The sequence below is a fragment of the Cimex lectularius genome, unplaced genomic scaffold, assembly GCF_000648675.2.
Source record: "Cimex lectularius strain Harlan isolate CLEC.00 unplaced genomic scaffold, Clec_2.1 scaffold179, whole genome shotgun sequence".
NCBI lineage: Eukaryota > Metazoa > Arthropoda > Insecta > Hemiptera > Cimicidae > Cimex > Cimex lectularius.
In genome coordinates, this window is record NW_019392757.1 from 953967 (window position 1) to 971936 (window position 17970).

Genomic DNA, 17970 nt, shown 5'->3' on the forward strand with positions numbered 1-17970 from the left:
CCTATCATTTTAGTCTGCCAAAACACAGTTTTTTTTAAAAAAAAGTAGAATCTTTTTTTTCATTTTAGCAATACTTCTTCACACAGAAACCTCGTCATTCTTCATTCATTAAGAAGATCGTCTCGGGGCAACTTCCGCTTCAATTGTCTTGGAGAATTTTCTGCTAGGGTTGGAAATAATAACTGTCGTAGTAGTAGATTGTTGTGAATGCTTAGGGATTGATGAAGTTTTTTATAGCGGTGTTTGGTGAGGTCATGTTCAAAGGGGAAGTGTTTGATGTTATGAATAGTGAAATTGGAACATAAAACGACCATTTATAATTGTACGGCTAATTTTAGACTGTAGTGATTGGAGATGATGGGCATTTGATTGCTTGGTTGAGCCCCACAGTTCATAACTGTACGCTCAGAAAGGTATTATTTTTATCTTGAGTCGTGAGAAAAGTAGTATTTTTAATAATTTATAACTTCTGTTTGTTTCTTGTGGTTTCAGTTTTTCAAGACAGTCATTTATCCAAGAAATATCCAAGATAACGCACAAGGTCAGTGGGTTTCCATTTATACTTTCTACGGGACAGATAGTTTTAGATACGACAAGTAAAATTTGTATTTTAGATACGCTCACTTTGTTTCACTATTAATTCATTCAGAAGTTGTAAGAGTTGAATGTTTATGGAGGAATTCCATGTAAGAATCGCTGTATGGTCAGCGAATGTATATGTTAAAATATTAACTCGTGTAGGAATATTGGATAAGTATATTGAAAATATGAATGGATAGAAAAAATTCGGTCAGATATGACCTCACTATGACAAAGTTCGTTTGAGGGAAGATAATCTTTAGATTCCAAAGTAACTCGAGTGCCAGACTTGGTCGAAGGCCTGTTTTTAATGAAGAAAAACGCCCAAGCAATGCTGTTCTTATTCAAGGGAAGAGGCGATATTGTCAACAGCATGATGCAGCTGTTGAGTTGTGTAGAGTGAAATGAGCGGAATCCAAACTGATGTTCGGGAATAATATTAAAGTTTTCAATTATGGGCAATAATCCTCGGAGGATTTTTTCTAGAATTTGGCAATGACAGATAAGAAAAGTTAGAATTAGAAATTAGAAAAAAGTTAGAAGATATATTTGGCTTATGAATCAATTTAATTATTGAATTAAATTTCAATTGCAACAGAAAATATGTGGCCCTGAGTACAGCTATATATGTATATTTAGTAAAGTCTTTTGAAACAAATTTTGTAATACTTGTGTTGTAATCCCTGGAGGTTTTCGAGGAGGGTTTTGTTTAATAGAGTATAGTAATGTCTGATGGAGAAATCACCCAGATGAATAATTGCCTGGAGGATGATCGCTACATTATTGGAACATTAGATGTTCCTATGTGACCAAAAATAGATTAGGTGACAAAAAGGGTGATAATAATTATCAACTAATATCCGTTTTTATTGAACATGCCTGTTACTTGTTCACCCCGAATACATACCCTTATCCGTACTTCCTTACATCATTCAAACTATACCATAAATCTGATAACCTCTAGAATTGGTACAGTATGTTCTGATTGATGATCTTATGTTTAACGAGTTGGAAATAGATTAAAACGAAACTGCAAAACGGGAAGGCTGTGTTGGTCAATCTAATAGACTTTTAATTAGTGTAACTCTCGAAGGTTTTCCTCGGTTCAAGTTGTGCCATTTGAAAGTTTAATTTGGCAGTTTATTCTTAAAACATTAAGTAAAACCAACTTTAAAAGGATTGAGGTTAATTTGAATTGTCATAAACTTACACACTCTTATACGCTAACGAACCGGTGGTGTGGAACATCAAAGGCAACTGATAGCCGGAGGTCCATTTCCATTTTAGTCCAAAATTGTATTATACCACTTAAAAAGTTACTTTTTAACAACCAACTAAGTTTAATTAAACAACACATTTTGAAATGGAAATTACGATAGAATGAATAGTTAATATTTGTAAATGTGTATCTATTTCTATAGTTGTTTCTTTGTTACTCGTTATCTTCTCTTCTCTCTCTCTCTCTCTCTCTCTCTCTCTCTCTCTCTCTCTCTCTACCTCATATCTCTCTCTCTCTCATCTAGCTATAGCTTCTTTCTCTCTTTATATATATATATATATATATATATATTATATCGGTCTATCTCTCTCTCTCTCTCTCTCTCTACATATATATATATATATCTGTACCTATCTTTCTCTGCATCTATTTACATTACACACTTGAAAAGCAATGTATAATGAATTTTCAACCATTGTAATTTGAAAAAGAAAGTATGTTGTGGTGATGAAATAATGAATGGACGTTCACTTTTATCAGTTGTGACGTGCAGAGCGCGCCCTTTTGAAAAAAGCAAAGTAGTCCTTTTTCAAATAACAATTGACACATAGCACTTGTTTATAGTAAAATGTAAACTATGTAGAATCTGATGTTTAATATGTTTTTAAATAATGTTTTAAAAATTCTTTAAAATAGTATTCAAATATTGAAATTGCAAGGGCGACTACTTTGCGCAGTCGCACTACAACGCCATATTGGCCCAAAGCGATGCAGGCTGCACAAGCGCCCATTCTTCTTGGTAACATCAGACAAGGGACGAAGGTGATATAGCAAAATATTTTATTTTATTTTGGTCGATATAAAGTCTTCAAATTTAATAAAATAACTTATTTATTAAGTACCCAACTTTATTTATTAATTATCTGTAACAAATTTTTACGCGAGTATTGAGGGCTTTAATTGTATATCTATTAATAATTTTAATATTTCCACAGTGGTAACGCTGCATTGCCTACTGATCGCTAAAGGATTTTTCTATTGCCCAAGTATGGTAAAATTAAATTATACACATGTACAAAATTTGTTATTGATAATTTTTCTTTTCAGATGTAGCGAGAAACAATAAAACGAAGACAATTTTATATTTTAAGGTCAGTTAGATTGTGTGCATTTTAATATAAACTATTTTCCTAAGCAACCATCCCTCTTATTGACTAATTTCTATATTTTAATGTTTAATGTTTTCGATAGTTTATTAACGTAATTTTCTTCGTACTAATGCCATTTATAATATTAACCGCTTTGTATAGTTTATAATAAAAATTACCCCTGTGTCAGTTTCTTTTCCTGCATAGCTCCTGTTTCCTTTTAATCCCTGAAATTCTGTAAGCTTTCTTATCTGAAGTAAAAATATTACTGTACATATTACAATGACTTATTATACTGTAGGTATTCCTTTTAACTTTGTTGCAAAGCATTAAACATCTGGTAAAATATAGGTCAGGATAGGAAAAGGAATAAAATGAAAGATTAAAATGGCAATGATTTGTCGCCCTTTCAATTTTATTCTTTAGTATTGATCTATCGAATCTGACATAAATACATGATGAAACAGATTTTGGATGTAGTGATATGTGAAGCTTTAGACATAATGCAGGCTAAGGTTTGGTTTTGGTGACAATTTAAAAGTTTCTTTAATCAGATTATTTGTCCTTCCAACAAAAAAACGTATAATAGACAGTTAGCTATTTTGACAATAATTTGGCCCTTTGGTATTTTACTTCTTTGCCAGGCATACAATTTTTGTTATATTTGTCTGCAGTCTGATATTTTCATATTTTCCTGTTTTGAGTGGAAGCGTTTACACACCTTCAGCAAATTTCTGAGCAAATAGACCATGTAGGCAAGGTCAATCAAACGAGAATATTTCATCATTTTTCAGGCCATCGAACGAATAGCTTCTCGTAAAAGTACTACTGAATCTAGCTGAAAATCATACATAACCGTGAAAAAGTGATTCCTGCTGTACTATATTGACCAACAATCATCTGCCTGTATTTGCTATATGACTCTGGTCTGACTGGCAATTAAAACGGAAAAATACGTTGTCACCTGTGTTTTTTTTCAATATTTAACAAATCAATAGAAATCCGTAGTGTTAAAATAAATACACGACTGTTCTCAGCTATTTTTCCATCGGAACGAAAAATGCCTTTTGTCAGATATTCACATCCAAGTGCGTTCCTAATTCCACCGGTATTTTAGCGTATTTGAACTTTCCCTTCTATCTAGCAACACCCTCCGGATATGTTTTGACCTTTGTGAGAAGGAAAAATGAGATTTAGGTATCAATCGATGTGAAATGTCGCCCTGTAAAACCATTAGGAGGACGCCAACAGCGGTTTTCATTGTCGGCAGTTTATTCATCTCGGGACTATTCAGTTAAAGCTGAATCCAAATAATAAACATAGACTGCCTTTGTCAATGATGAATCATACTTAAAAATATGTAAACAATTATCTTTGGCAGTTATAGTGCTGATATAGTACACCATCAATCATGGAAAGTAAATTTTTAACTGTATAAAAACTCCTAGTTCCATAATTTTGAATTAATTATTAATATATATTCATTAAATAAATTATCGTTTTCGTCGTTGTATTTTGTTGTTTTGGTTGTAAAATCACCTATATAATTTCGTATTAGAGACTTCTAACACCAAAGAAAACCATAACAAACAACCACAAGCCTTCAGGGACTGTTATAGCTTTTCTTTTGGTTCTACCCATCGCCAAGAGCAGCTTTGCGGAAAAATTAACGTTTAACATGCTAAGAAAAGATGGGGGCATTCATGATCTTACTGGACATTTCTCTATTCGTGTTATCAGGAGTTAAAACTAACAAACGTCATGAATACTCCTATTATCTTTCTTATCAGTCGTCAAATCACATAACCTTTCAACCTTATCATAAATTTCAAATTTTTTTATTCAACAGATTAGAAAGAAAATTGACTAGAGATGTTTCATTTATTGGTTTGTTTTTATTGTCTTATTTTTCTCTCTTCTATTGATTTATATGACAAGATTGGCTGAAACTTTTCATAATTATTTAACCGTAAAATTTGATTCAGAATATTAAAAAGAAAATTTTAGTATCACGTTCCTAATAAATATAATTGCATAAAGTACTGTAAAATTTTAAATAATTTCGCCCTACTCATTTATCTACTTTGTGTCAAATTTGATTTAAAAAAAAAATGTGGTCTAAATTTATATTGATTTTGCTCCGCCACCCCCTTTAATTTTTTTGTAACTAATAAACAAATGTTGATAACTATGGCGTAAAAATAGATTGACATTTGCGAATGTAATGATTAATGTAATATCTAATGATATTACTAATCTATAGAATGACCATAAATTTTTGGGGAAAGAGTCAGAAATTCAAAGGGCGACGGTTGAAATGGAACCCACAAACTAGGCTGAGAGTCTGATTCCTTAATGCGGTGTTAATAATAACCATAAAAAAATTAAATAATAACTTAAAAAATTTATAAATCTTCACTTTGAAATTAAATTTCTTAGTACACGGCTACCTCACAGTACTTTCATAATTATTTTACCAAAATATAATCAAGATTTTACCAAAGTTATTGAGACGTTTTATTTTAGTATTTCTGTAAATGCCATCGCAAACCATATTTTAGTAACATATTTATAACTAACTAATAAAATGAATGCATGAAACATTAGCACAATAATTGACTAATTGGATCACAAAATGGATTAAATTTGAACATGAAACATTTTATTGTTTCGTACGAACTCCTTAAGAGACCATCCACCCCTATGGAATCAAAAACGATTTCAGCACAACAGAAATTTTAAGCAGTTTATGCACTGTAAGGGGAAGAGTATCAGAAGTTGGATTACGTGGGAGAAAGCCTGCCAGTGGGGCAGAATCTCTGTCTAGGTACAGAACTGCTCTGTTAAGTTTCGTAAGAAATCACATCGATTGGTCTGTTCAAGATTGGACTAAAATCTCGATATCGAATGAGTGTAGGTTTCTGTCGGCCGAGAGCGGGCTTGGAAAATCATAGAATAGCGATATATCCCTGCAACATTTTTACTTCGGAGTAGCTATGGAGGTGGTATGTTTTGGTTTGGGCAGGCATTTATATGGAATGTCTCTCAAACATGATCATCATCGAGAGTTCCCTAACAATTGCGCGATACATTGAAGATGTGTTATCAGAAGAAGTTATTCTCTATTTTCCACTAACTGGCAACGGTTTTATTTTTGCACGCAATGCAAGGCGCCACACAATTCGGATCATTGGTGAAACCTTCTATCGAACATTGATTATTCGGAGATCGTGAGATACGGTCTGGTGTAACGTAGGTTTTAGAAAAATGTTTTCTTTATAGTGCCATCGTTTCGAGCTTTATTGAGATCATCTTCTGGGCCTGGGCTTTACAAACATTGTTTAAATTTAACAAAAACATGTAGGATGTGGAAAAAAGTGAATTTATACAATGCAAAAAAAACAAACATTTTTTATATTCAATCAAAGTATTTCTACTCACTCAAAGTGTTTGTTTTCTGCGTAATTGTGCCATTCTTGTGTGTCGTGTTGAGAGGAACAGTGAGATATTGGTTTATGTTTATAAACGTCGGATTTTGAGGAGGTGGGGAAGGAAGTCGGTATGGAAAGACATTTTTATATAACGATGGGAAAAACGTTGGTAATGGTTCGGCCAGATTATCTATTCAGGATTATATAGAAGGCGATAATTAGGAAAAGAAAAGCTAAATTGTTGAAAAATTATACTATTTAGAAATGTCTGATGTGTGGAATGTGATGATTATTTTATATTACAATTAATTAAGGTTTTTAGTTGAGATACAAAAGTCAATGGCACGAGCGGGATTCGAACCCACGACCTTCGGCTAAATACGCCACCTCTACCACTTGAGCTATCGTAACCTCGATCCACTCGGACACCAACTTCCCATGTCAACCCCACCTTTTTGAGCCGAAGGTCGTGGGTTCGATTCCCGCTTATGCCATTGACTTTTTTATCTCAACTAAAAACCTTAATTAATTGTAAGATATTAATTGGTCAAGCGGACCACGAAACTAGTGAATGTAAAGAATTATTTCATATGTTATGTTATATGTTTTGTGTGATGTGATGATGATATATGTATGTTGTCGTTATTGGATTTTTTTTTCAAGTATTCCGTCTATATAATCCTGAATGGATAATCTGGATTAAACATTACCAACGTTTTTCCTTTCGTCGGCTCCTTTCACCTCAAAGAAGTCGACTTCTTATATAAAAATGTCTTTTTATATCGACTTACTTCCTAACCTCCTCAAAATCCAACGTATATCAACATAAAACAGCAATATCTCATTACTTACACAATTACACAGAAAACAAACACTTTGAATAATCTCCGAATAATCATTGACCAACAGTCACTAATCACCACTCATTTCTATTAAACATCTTTGGGACGAGTTGTCAAAAAGGGTAAAACGTTGCCCATTGAGGCGAAATAATTTGTAGGAATTAAGAATGTTGCTGTTGGAGGAGTATGAAAATATTCCACATCACTACATTCAAAACCTCATAAAATCGATGCCAAGTCAAGCAAGCGATGATCAACGCAAGAGGAGGAGTACGTCGGACTAATTGAATATTTTCTTCACTGTTTGGATAGCAAAATGTTTGGAAAAATAGTTTTACTCAGTTTAATAATTTAATTATTTAACTATATCTTATATTTTTCTTGAAAAATATCCAGTAAACAACTAAAAATGAAAATTATAACGATTACAATTATTTACTACAAAAACGCAGGAGGCCATACTTTTTTACCTCCCAGGATATTTGATATCAAGCGTATCTTTCACATTTATCGGTCTATTATCTATATTCGGGATAATCTGCCAATAACTGTTCAACAACTCGCCAATCGCCTAAGAACTTCATAATTGATTTTGCAGAAATTTACGTCAGCGGAAAGCCAGGCGAAAACTAATGTAACTAAAACAAACAGCGAAATTACGCGGACCAGGATAATCAATTAATCTCTAAACATCTAAAAAATTATCAACAATCCGCTATACAACAACATTGTCAACATTTCATTCATCAGTATGAATTAACCCCTTTAAATCTAAATATGGCCGAAACATATAGCAGGAACAGGCTAACCAACCAAATTAGAAGGGATCGAGCAATGTTAAAACTGTGGTTGATGATCAAGCTTTTAAACAAGTTCAACCACTTGCTAGCCATCCAGGTAAACTTCACAAAGGAATAATTGTGTGTAATGATTAGCGAAACGGTAAAATGCACCCTGCTCCTGTTTGAAAACTGCTGATCATTAATTTAAACCCTTGGGCAATGAATGAACTAATTCTGTAAATTTCTCGAATTGCCTAAAGGAGAAAAATATTATGGCTAATAAGTGCCTGGAGGCGGCTCGATTTCGACATATGGCATTCGATTCCAAACGTCGCCCTTGGAATTGTCTGACCTCAACTTAATAATTTTCAATGACTACTCTTGTAAATTAAATATTAATGAATAGTTGAGATGTTAACACAATTACTTAAACGTTTAAAAAGCATACAGTAGAACACTTTTGGAATTCGAATTATTAAAAGCTCCTCGGTTAGGTTAATAGTACCAGTACGAAGAATGGCATTTGTAAGATAGTCGTTATTGATTTTATACCAACATTAGGAAAATGTTGAATATTTTCTTTTTAGATTGGAATATCGATTTTATTCTAATTTCATATAACATTACCTTATCTAAATACTGTAATTTTACAGCTAGCACAATATTTGGTTTTAAAGTAATAAAACGAGGCAAGCTAATCGATATTTTGAACATTATTTGTGCCGTTATAACACGGTTTTTTTGGCCTCATTTATCTCGTACATTTTTCATTAGGGTAAGAATGGGATTCTACTTAACAGGAATGAACCAAAATCAATTATCAATTGACGATTTCGAGGCGGAATTCTAGGAAGTTCCATGTCTTTGACAGGCAGGACATGGCGGGCTTTGTCCCATGGATGTCACGCGGCTAGTTGCGTCACATGAACTGACTTCGCTTTTAAACTGCAGGGAAAATGTAGAAATTTGAGAGGAAATGCTTAGAAGAGATATTACGGGTTGACTCAATTTAATTGCTGTATGTTAAATTTCACCTCTTTTAGACTAATAAGAGGGATTATGTAAGCTGTTTCGAATTGCAAGACGTGTTTGGCATTTTGCCACCTTAAATGTTACATCAAGGGAATAAGCTGGGTGATGTTAAAAGAAGGAGTAAGGTATTCCTAAAAAAGAAAAAAGACAGTATGATTGAAAAAGACGAGAATCATTGTCACGATCTTATTTTCCAAAATTACATTGTTTAATTTTGTGGACATACCGCTTATACGGATATGAGGCAGAAAACTCGCTTCCAAATTTTCTATGTTAATTCCATTCAAAATATGGGCCGTTGACCGGAATACACCTTAGTCATGCGGGTTGACATCGGGGGTAAAAAGATCGAGTTTCTGTTGACGCTTTGCTTTAGTGTGAATATCCATGTCTGAGAAGTACGGGATGCAAGATTTTGGCTTGATTAAAACGTTACTGTTTATGTTTTTGAGTTGATCAGTCACGTTACAAGAAAAACTAAATCCATCACAACGAAAATATTATTTTCTTTCCGATAATCTACCTTTACATCTGTTGATCCAGATTCTGTAATAATGCTTAAAGTTGATAAACTTCAAATAGGTTGACTATTTCTATTGGTAATGGAGGTCATAAAATAAACAATGAAATAAAGGAATTCTGAAGTCGTTTACATGTCTTTATTAGGTCTATGAAACATCATGATTTTTCACCCTCCAGTAACCTTTAGACCGTTATTTATACTTGATCAGATCTTAGATAATGTTAAATTTGTTTAAGTTGGTTCCCTCATCCTTTCTCTAGCTCAAACGTCATTGCATATTAGAACAGACTTCCTCGCCTTGATTTTGCTTTGAATACGTTTTTTTCCCTTTACTACAAACTTTCCGTTTTGCCAGGTAGAGTTTAAGTCACTTATGCTGATTAGTATACACCGCTGACATTTCGTACATGTAACATACCAATATTCCAAATACTCCACTTGAACTAGCCAAATTTTGGTGTATTCTTTCGTGTGAAAATGGCAGGGAGAATAGGTTGTTCACAGTGAAATGCAGTTTTCCTTATGCAGAAAAAAATTGCATTTCAGTGGTTTGTCTGTTCATTCAGGAAGTTATCTAAGTGTAAAATCAAGAATTATATAGCACGTCCACAACTATAATCTTTGTAATTATCTAACAAATTAGGATTGTTTATCATTGTACTGAATGGGGTTTCTTTTGTTACGATATTTTGGTATTTATATAAAATGGTAAAATGATGAACCGATCTGACTGATAAAACAGCGGATAAAACAGACCGGAATGAACTGAAGCCTTGAAACTTAAATTTTTCTTAACTATTTCCCTATATTTCTGTTGTAAAAATTTTCCCAGTTATCCATGAAAACACTTAAACGCCGGTGACTTTGCTTTATCAGCAAACAGACTATAACTAAAATAATGTTTATTGTATAAGGATCTTCGTTTAATTGATCCACCTCAATGTCGAGTTTGTTTACTTACTGAACATTATATAATCCATTTAGTGCGAGATTTTTAACTTGCGATCTTTTAATTCAATTAATTTAGTATTAGTGCAATTAGTTGTGTATATTTTAAACTTTAGACCACAACCAATTTTCACCATCTTAGCAATTAGCAACAGCCGGAGAAAAAAAAAATCGTCGTAGAGACAATGGAAATTACGTTAGTGTACGCATCCGATTGTTGGAAACAGTGGCTTTTTAGCTAATGCGGAGTAAGGAGTGTTGGGATTGGGTCCCCAAGTCAATTAAAGGACGACTCTGTAAACACAGCCAACTCCACTTTCCTCTCTTCCCTTTTTTACCACCCCTCGCCATTTGTTCTGGGAAACTTTTATTCCCTTATATTTCATCCTCCCTATTTAACCAAATTTTTATCTCCTGTTTTTTCTTCTTTGTTTTAATCACCCGTCGCCTGGTCTCACATCAACACTTTGATTATACTTGGACTAACAATGAGAAAGAAAATAAGTTCCGTGAATTTTAGCTCTTTGAATTTATTAAATAAATGAAACGTTTTGGTCTTACGTGAAAGAACTTTAACTGACAAAGATGGTTGTATTTTACTCAAACGTTACACAACTGCAGGAGGATAATGCGCGCTTTGTGTGACTTAACATCATCTATTAGATTTGTCATTCTATGGCAAGAACAATTAACCTGTTAGGAATCAACGGATGAATTATTTATATTACTAACCAAATTTTTACCCTCCGTACATTTTAATATTCAAAATTTTCGCAAACCAGGCGAAATTATGTTGATATTTTATTGTATCCTATATCTGGCCACAAATCGGCCACAAAATACAAAATCGTAAACACAAGTGGAAGATTTTATCCGTGTTTTATTGACCTATAATCCTTTCAATCGGGCAAAATATTGTTGGATGATAATCAATGATTTGCTATTAGGTAATTAAAAATAATAAGGGTTGCCACTTTTTTGGCCTCTCAGTATAATACCTTGCTGTAAAAAAATTAATTTAAATGAATCCATCGTTTTAAAACACCAAAAATTAATACATCTAGTCATCTACAGTCCATCGAAAACATCAAAATTAGGAATTACAGTAAAGTAAGTATCATCCCTTTCGTTTCATTTATAAGCGGCAGGTTTCATCCCCCGGTCGGTTTTATTCGTTCAATTAAATAGCCGAGAAGGCTACAATTATTTAGTTTTGTGTGGAGGGTTGCAGCTGGCCCAAAACGGGGGATGGTTTACAGGTGCCTAACCACCTGCTTCCTTGCTCAACGCGACCCAAATCCTTTAACCATATATCAACGCGTACTGCTGCTCAGAAAGGTTCCGGTTCCGGTAAAAGTCATATCCGACTAAAAAGGAGGTCTCTTAAGACAAACTATTTTCCCTTTGGGAAAGATTTTTTGTCTAAACGTATTAAAAGTCTGTCTGATTGTTTGCTAAATTGTTTCATAGTCTCTAACCGTCTAGGTCTCTTGACATTCTCTGTCGCTCTGACAAATTCGTTATAATTTTCCAATGTCTCACACTTTCTTCAGTTTTAAATAAACATTACACTTATTAATAATATTAATTTTAACTAACTATAAATAAATGTCATTTTAAAATTGTTGTTTTTGTGATAATACCAAATTAGGTTTCCTAGAACATCGAAACTACGTACAAGCATAAAGTCATATTTTTGTGCCGACGGCGCTCGAATGTAAAAATATTTTCCCTTTTAAATTTTGGGTGATAATACTTATGATATGTAAATGAAAGGAACCTGAAATATTCAATACCCTTTCTAGGTTATTTTAATCGATTCATTGGTAGCAATGCAAACATATCACAAGGTATAACACATATTTTTTTGACAACGTGCAATTTTTGTTTTCTGCAGTGATTTGCAAATGCTGCCAACGTTTTGCCATCAATATTGAGTTGTACAATGCCGTTAATAGATTCACATCATAACCTAATTTTTTCATTTTGTTGCTGCAATCTTGGGCTGATTGCCAGAAAATGGAAAATGTACAAACACGCTCTGGTTTGAGCCAGGGAAATCTTTTCCATTTTTGTAAATCGAAAGTATGTTCAACAGTTCCTGGACATTAAAAAATTAAGTGCGATCATGGACCTATTTATTTTTTCTTTATTATTTTTAATTGAATTAAATCGTTTTGTAAAATTAGTTGTGTGTTAAGTACATGCTTCGAATTTCTTTATTTTTTTAAAACACCACTTTGCGACGCAATATAGATAATAACCAATATTTTAAGCATATATTATTAAAATTCCGTTTTTAGCATTACTCAAATGTACCAATTTAGTTACAATTTCTTCAAAATTACCATTAAATTTGCATTAGTTAATTGATTAAATAATTTATATTAACAAATTTGGTCGTTATCGATCATTCGTTCTGCCTGCCCTCGCTGGGTTGATCTGTGAGACAAGTTTCAGCAGTATGTTCGGTAATTTTGATTATCGACACACAAAGAACGGATAGTGTACCTCGCTTTTTTATGTAATTTGGTCGGTACCGTTCATCTTCACTTGCCTATCTTCGCTGAATTGATCTCTCAGATAGCCAAAACACTGTACATGGCGAAAAGCCGAAATGAGTCTGACGGACCAACTCAAGGAAGGTAAGAAACTAAAATTATTGGTAACGACCATATTTCGGCTTAATCACCTCGCCTACAACAAGGTGAATTCATTATTTCATTATTATTATTATTTCACATAATTGTTTCATAACCAAGAAAAGTTTTAAGTCATCCAAGAGATATTTCTTTTCCGTTTAATCATTTAAACCCCCCAGTTAACAACTTTTCTTCTTACTCCCCTAAGTTGTAAAAAAATGTGAACGTTACAGTAGTTTATGTTAATTATAAAAAAATAAATAAAAACGTTAAATATAATTTCAAATATATATGAATAAAAACATATTTTATCAGTTTAAAATTATGCGATTATTAGTAATAAATTTAACGTTAACCTTAAATAATTAATAATTATTTTGTTTCGTGCAGGTTTACAAAATTGGAAATATATTTTCAGTAATTGGTGAACCATGTCCACATGGATTTCTACTACGGGCCTGCCAAACTTCAGTCTGTAAGTACATAAATGGCTTATATGTTTCGAATATTATTTTGATAAATGTTTTATTGTCATTTGTTGTTAACTAAAGCTTCGTACGTCGATAATTTCAATTCATTCTACCAATTCTATCCAATCACTTAAAAAAATCATAATTATGAGGAAATGTTATTTCTGTTCAAAATAATTTTGACAAAGTTGTTTTTACAAAAGAATAAGTAATTACATAGTTTGAACGTAATTTATATAAATAAGTTTTACAGGGTACTAGGAGCTGTAGTAGTTTTGCTTTGATTTCGACTTTTTCAAAATTTAGTTCACCTAGTATAAACCTTTTACTCTGTTTTATTGCATTATTTTGACCTCCAGTAATTAAGATTATTGGGGTCAAAATAATGTACAAAAACACATAGAGTAGTAAAATATAATCTTAATTATTGTGGTCAATAGAAGGTTATCTATTACAGTAAATATGCTAATCTTTTTTGTTATCGTCAGGAAAATTAGCTTCACTTATTAACCAGTATTTTATTTAAACATTTCATACTACATATAATGTTGATAATAACAACTGGCATGCGTAAAATAATCGCAGAAAAATTTGTTGCTAAATTATTTTATAAAAATAATAAAAAAAATGAATGTTATAATTAAAACAAGGTAAAATACTAAATATCAAAACCTTCTACAAGTCTACTGGCTTCAGTTTATTCGAAGTAAGCATAAAGTTTTCGACCGTATTGAAACAGTCTGGCTTTAAAAAACAATTTGGCTTAAAACGGGCCGACACGGATTAAAAGGCACGTCCAAGTGATGTGCACGCACTTCGACCGATGGAGCAATAAACTAAGAAAGGCCCACCACAGTTTTGCTTAGTTAGCACCGTATAGACCTCTCTGTCCCCTGTTCCTCATATTTCCCCTTCGATATGAGCTGGTTTTGATACCTCCAGCCGAATGTGCTTAGTCGACCCCAAAGGCCCAACCCGAAACAGACTCTGCATTCTCTCATTAAATTTTAACCTGAAATGAATTTTTAATCCGTTGTTTCCCTGAATTAAGTCCATCCCGGACCACGCCGATACCACCGGCTATCACGCCAGGACCGTCAACAAACCTTACGCGACGTCCGCCAGCTCAGCAATCTTCCAGTCAAATCGCTAACGACGAATTTTCTCTGATATCTTCCGCCGAGAGTGTGTTCGTATCATCGTTTTCGTTAGTGTTTCTTTACGGAGCGTCTAAAATTGTTAAAGTTGCAGGCAAGACACCGTGAGATCTACGGTAAGCCGGTGGCTGGACACGACCGGACTAGGCCAAGATGCAGAAACGTCTTCCGGCAATGCAACCGGCTACACTAGACGGACCAATCCGAGCGTAATGAACGCCCTGCTCAATGCAAATTCTAATGTTCCTCCGCCACCATATCCAAGGTAAAGCCGTAGATTTTAACTCAACATGACTAATGAACAAACATTGGTAACCTTTGTCTCAATAGTATCTCTTCTCATTCTTTCAAGGGCAAAACAGAATCTTATTGGCTAAAATCACCAAAATTGGACCAATTTTATCGTAAATTTAATGAGATTTGTTCGAAAAACTGATTAAATAAATATTTGGTGGCTAACAGCAAGTCAGCTAAAAAAATATAAAAAATCTTCTGGATTAAAAAATTTAAATTCTTCTGTTTTGTAAAATTCCAAAAATACTAATAGTTTGTAAAAATTAAAGTAAATACATTCGACCTAGTCTAGCAAGTATATGTGAATAATATGTATTACGCACTGACTAAAACACGCATTCACAACACACATAAACCCAACCAAAAGCAAGCGAAATGTACCTAACCAGTATCACTCAATGTTGATCGGCCTAAAATCTATCACGTTATTCCAAAAATATGACTATATAGTAGTAAATATGACGTACAGAAGGCGGGGTTATGAATGTCACCGGATATGTCAATTTCTCTGAGCCCGGCCACCAATAGTTTTGTAGGAACCAGGGCATTTTTTATTGTATATAAATAATTTTGTGCTAACTTTTGTATGTTTTGAGATAGAATGTACTTAATAGAGTGAATGTGTAGTATGAGAATGAAAATGATATCTCACTATGCTTAACTTCTTATATTAATGCAATATATATCATTGTTTGTTGCATCCTCTCATGAAGTTACAAATTTTGCACAAATAAACAAACATTCTTGCCGAAAGCGTAATCCCTATTTTTAACGCCGAGTAATTTTTTAAATCTACAACACACTTAATACTAAAACAACACTAAAAAATTTAAATTACAGATTGTTTGAACTATTTCTCACCCGTAATAAAAAGATGGTCGCAATAGTAATACAATACAAAGTGATTCTGTTTAAATTTACTACGTGAGTTTTTGTAAGAAGGATATTTTCAGGGATTCTGGGTCATTTTCCGGTGGCCGATTGTTGCAACAAAGACAAATAAATCCAAGTCTCTTCAACCAGAGTAACTATACAAACGAAAGGTATGCGTTGCTTTATACATTTTTTCTCTTTTTTTTAAGTTATTTACTTTTTAGTAGGCCTCTTTTTGCAAGCGAGCAGGAAAGTATTAATCATGGCGCATGGTGGACCAATACGAGGTACAAGTACAACTATTTGATATGTCTTGCATGAGTGGTCACTGAGTGCTCTTTGATGATTAGCGCAACACAGGATGCTACTTTTGCTGAGTTGGCTCCAGTAACTGGCTGGCAAAGTTTTTCAAGTTACCAAGCGCCTCGTGGAAGATTCCATCAAACGAGTTGGCAGACTCCTCTTCAGCATCAACCTGCTTGGCAGGCGCAGCCGCAATGGTCGGCAGCTCAATTGGCTCAGCAGTGTCAGATGTTTCAGCAGATAAGGTTAGTAAGCGAGAAAAGAAATAAAGGAAAGAGTACATTTAGGGGGTATTTTTTATTTTTTTTTAAATGTATAGACAATTACTCGTCGGCAAAATTCTTTGGCTTTTAATCTGGGCCTCGAATTCTGCGGCATATTTTGTTAGAGGGCAGCAGCCGGTCCGGATAGCCCTCCCCAAAGCCTTAGGGGTGTGGTCGGACCCAGTCACAAAAATATTTAAATGCTTTTTAGAAAACACGTTTTTTTTAAATTTCCACATTTCTACAGCCACACATATATAACGTATCTTCAACAACAGCAATTAGTGCAACATCATATGCAGCATCATCAAATAGGTGCATCCAGTTTTCCCTCGTCGCCAACATCTTCACAGCCAGCTGGGGGCAGGTATTTTCTTAAGCATATTTCAAATGAATTAGATTTTTAAGAATACTGTCTCTACAGTTATCTAACATACATGCAGCAGCAGCAAACGCAGCAGATTCAAATACAACAGCAAGTTCAACAGGGCCCGGTAACTTTCTCACCGTCCTCCACGTCAGTTTCACATACTAACAGGTGATGGCAGACTTATCGGTATATATTTTGTTTGAAGCAGTAATTTTTTTAGCGTGTTTCAACCAACAACACAGCATCCGGAGCAGGTCCAATTTACGCAGCAGAACTCAGGGTACGTTCAAAAACGTTTATATAAATCACCAGGAATTTTAAATTCATTTATTTACAGGGCGTCGTTCAGTTTCGATTGGAATCAGAGCCAATCTCAGTCTAGGTAAACCGATAGCAGTTAAATTTTCTCTCATTAATGTTTATTCATTTATTTTTTAGGGACAGCCTCGAACATCATGCTGATTTAGCCCCCTCCATGGATCGTTTAAGCAAGGCAGCAAGGTGAAATGGAATGAAATTACGCCATTTTTAATTTTTCGAGTTGTATTGTTTTTGTTGGAACCTCTTTCGAGTCGCTTGGTAGATTTGTTTAAATTTTTCCAACTTTTTTTAATTCTATTTATTTTTTAAAGTAAATTTTGTTTATGGTATCAGACGATCCTTATCACTTAATATCTACAAGTTATAATTCGCTATTTTTAACTTAATATATCACGATATAAACCGACCACTTTTGCTTTTATAGTAGTACCATCGTTGTCAATGGCCAATTTTGAAGTTCCTAAATAGCATAAAAAGGCGTTGTAAGGAAAAAATGCATCAAATGCATGTCTGACTGCAGACTCCTAAGAAATTGTCAGAGAAGCTCTCACGAATCAAGAGTACTCAAACACATAATTACTATAAATCATTATAATTTATTGTATTTTTACGTTTATATTGTGTAACTTTGTTTCCAACGTTCAAACGTTTGGCCAAGATTGCTAACAACAGTAGTGTTAATGTCTAATATCACGTCGAACTCATGATAAATCGTAATTCCTCTAAAATATTCGAAATCATTTATATATGTAAACACGAAGTAATTTCCTAGT

The 17970-nt window shown here is 33.6% G+C and overlaps 1 protein-coding gene across 1 annotated transcript in view; it reads left to right on the forward strand.

Moving 5' to 3' along the window:
* Positions 1–282: 282 nt before the first annotated feature.
* LOC106673291 overlaps positions 283–17970 on the forward strand; it is a 29739-nt gene continuing 12051 nt past the window's right edge. The window contains exons 1-16 of the mRNA XM_024227340.1: positions 283–413; positions 493–541; positions 2495–2620; positions 2794–2844; positions 2906–2949; positions 13537–13621; positions 14668–14805; positions 14868–15038; positions 16021–16110; positions 16165–16227; positions 16291–16488; positions 16754–16873; positions 16931–17044; positions 17097–17156; positions 17214–17258; positions 17315–17377. Coding sequence (XP_024083108.1) covers positions 13578–13621; positions 14668–14805; positions 14868–15038; positions 16021–16110; positions 16165–16227; positions 16291–16488; positions 16754–16873; positions 16931–17044; positions 17097–17156; positions 17214–17258; positions 17315–17377 — 1106 coding nt within the window. The 5' untranslated portion in view covers positions 283–413; positions 493–541; positions 2495–2620; ... (1 more) ...; positions 2906–2949; positions 13537–13577. The remainder of the gene's footprint in view (positions 414–492; positions 542–2494; positions 2621–2793; positions 2845–2905; positions 2950–13536; positions 13622–14667; positions 14806–14867; positions 15039–16020; positions 16111–16164; positions 16228–16290; positions 16489–16753; positions 16874–16930; positions 17045–17096; positions 17157–17213; positions 17259–17314; positions 17378–17970) is intronic.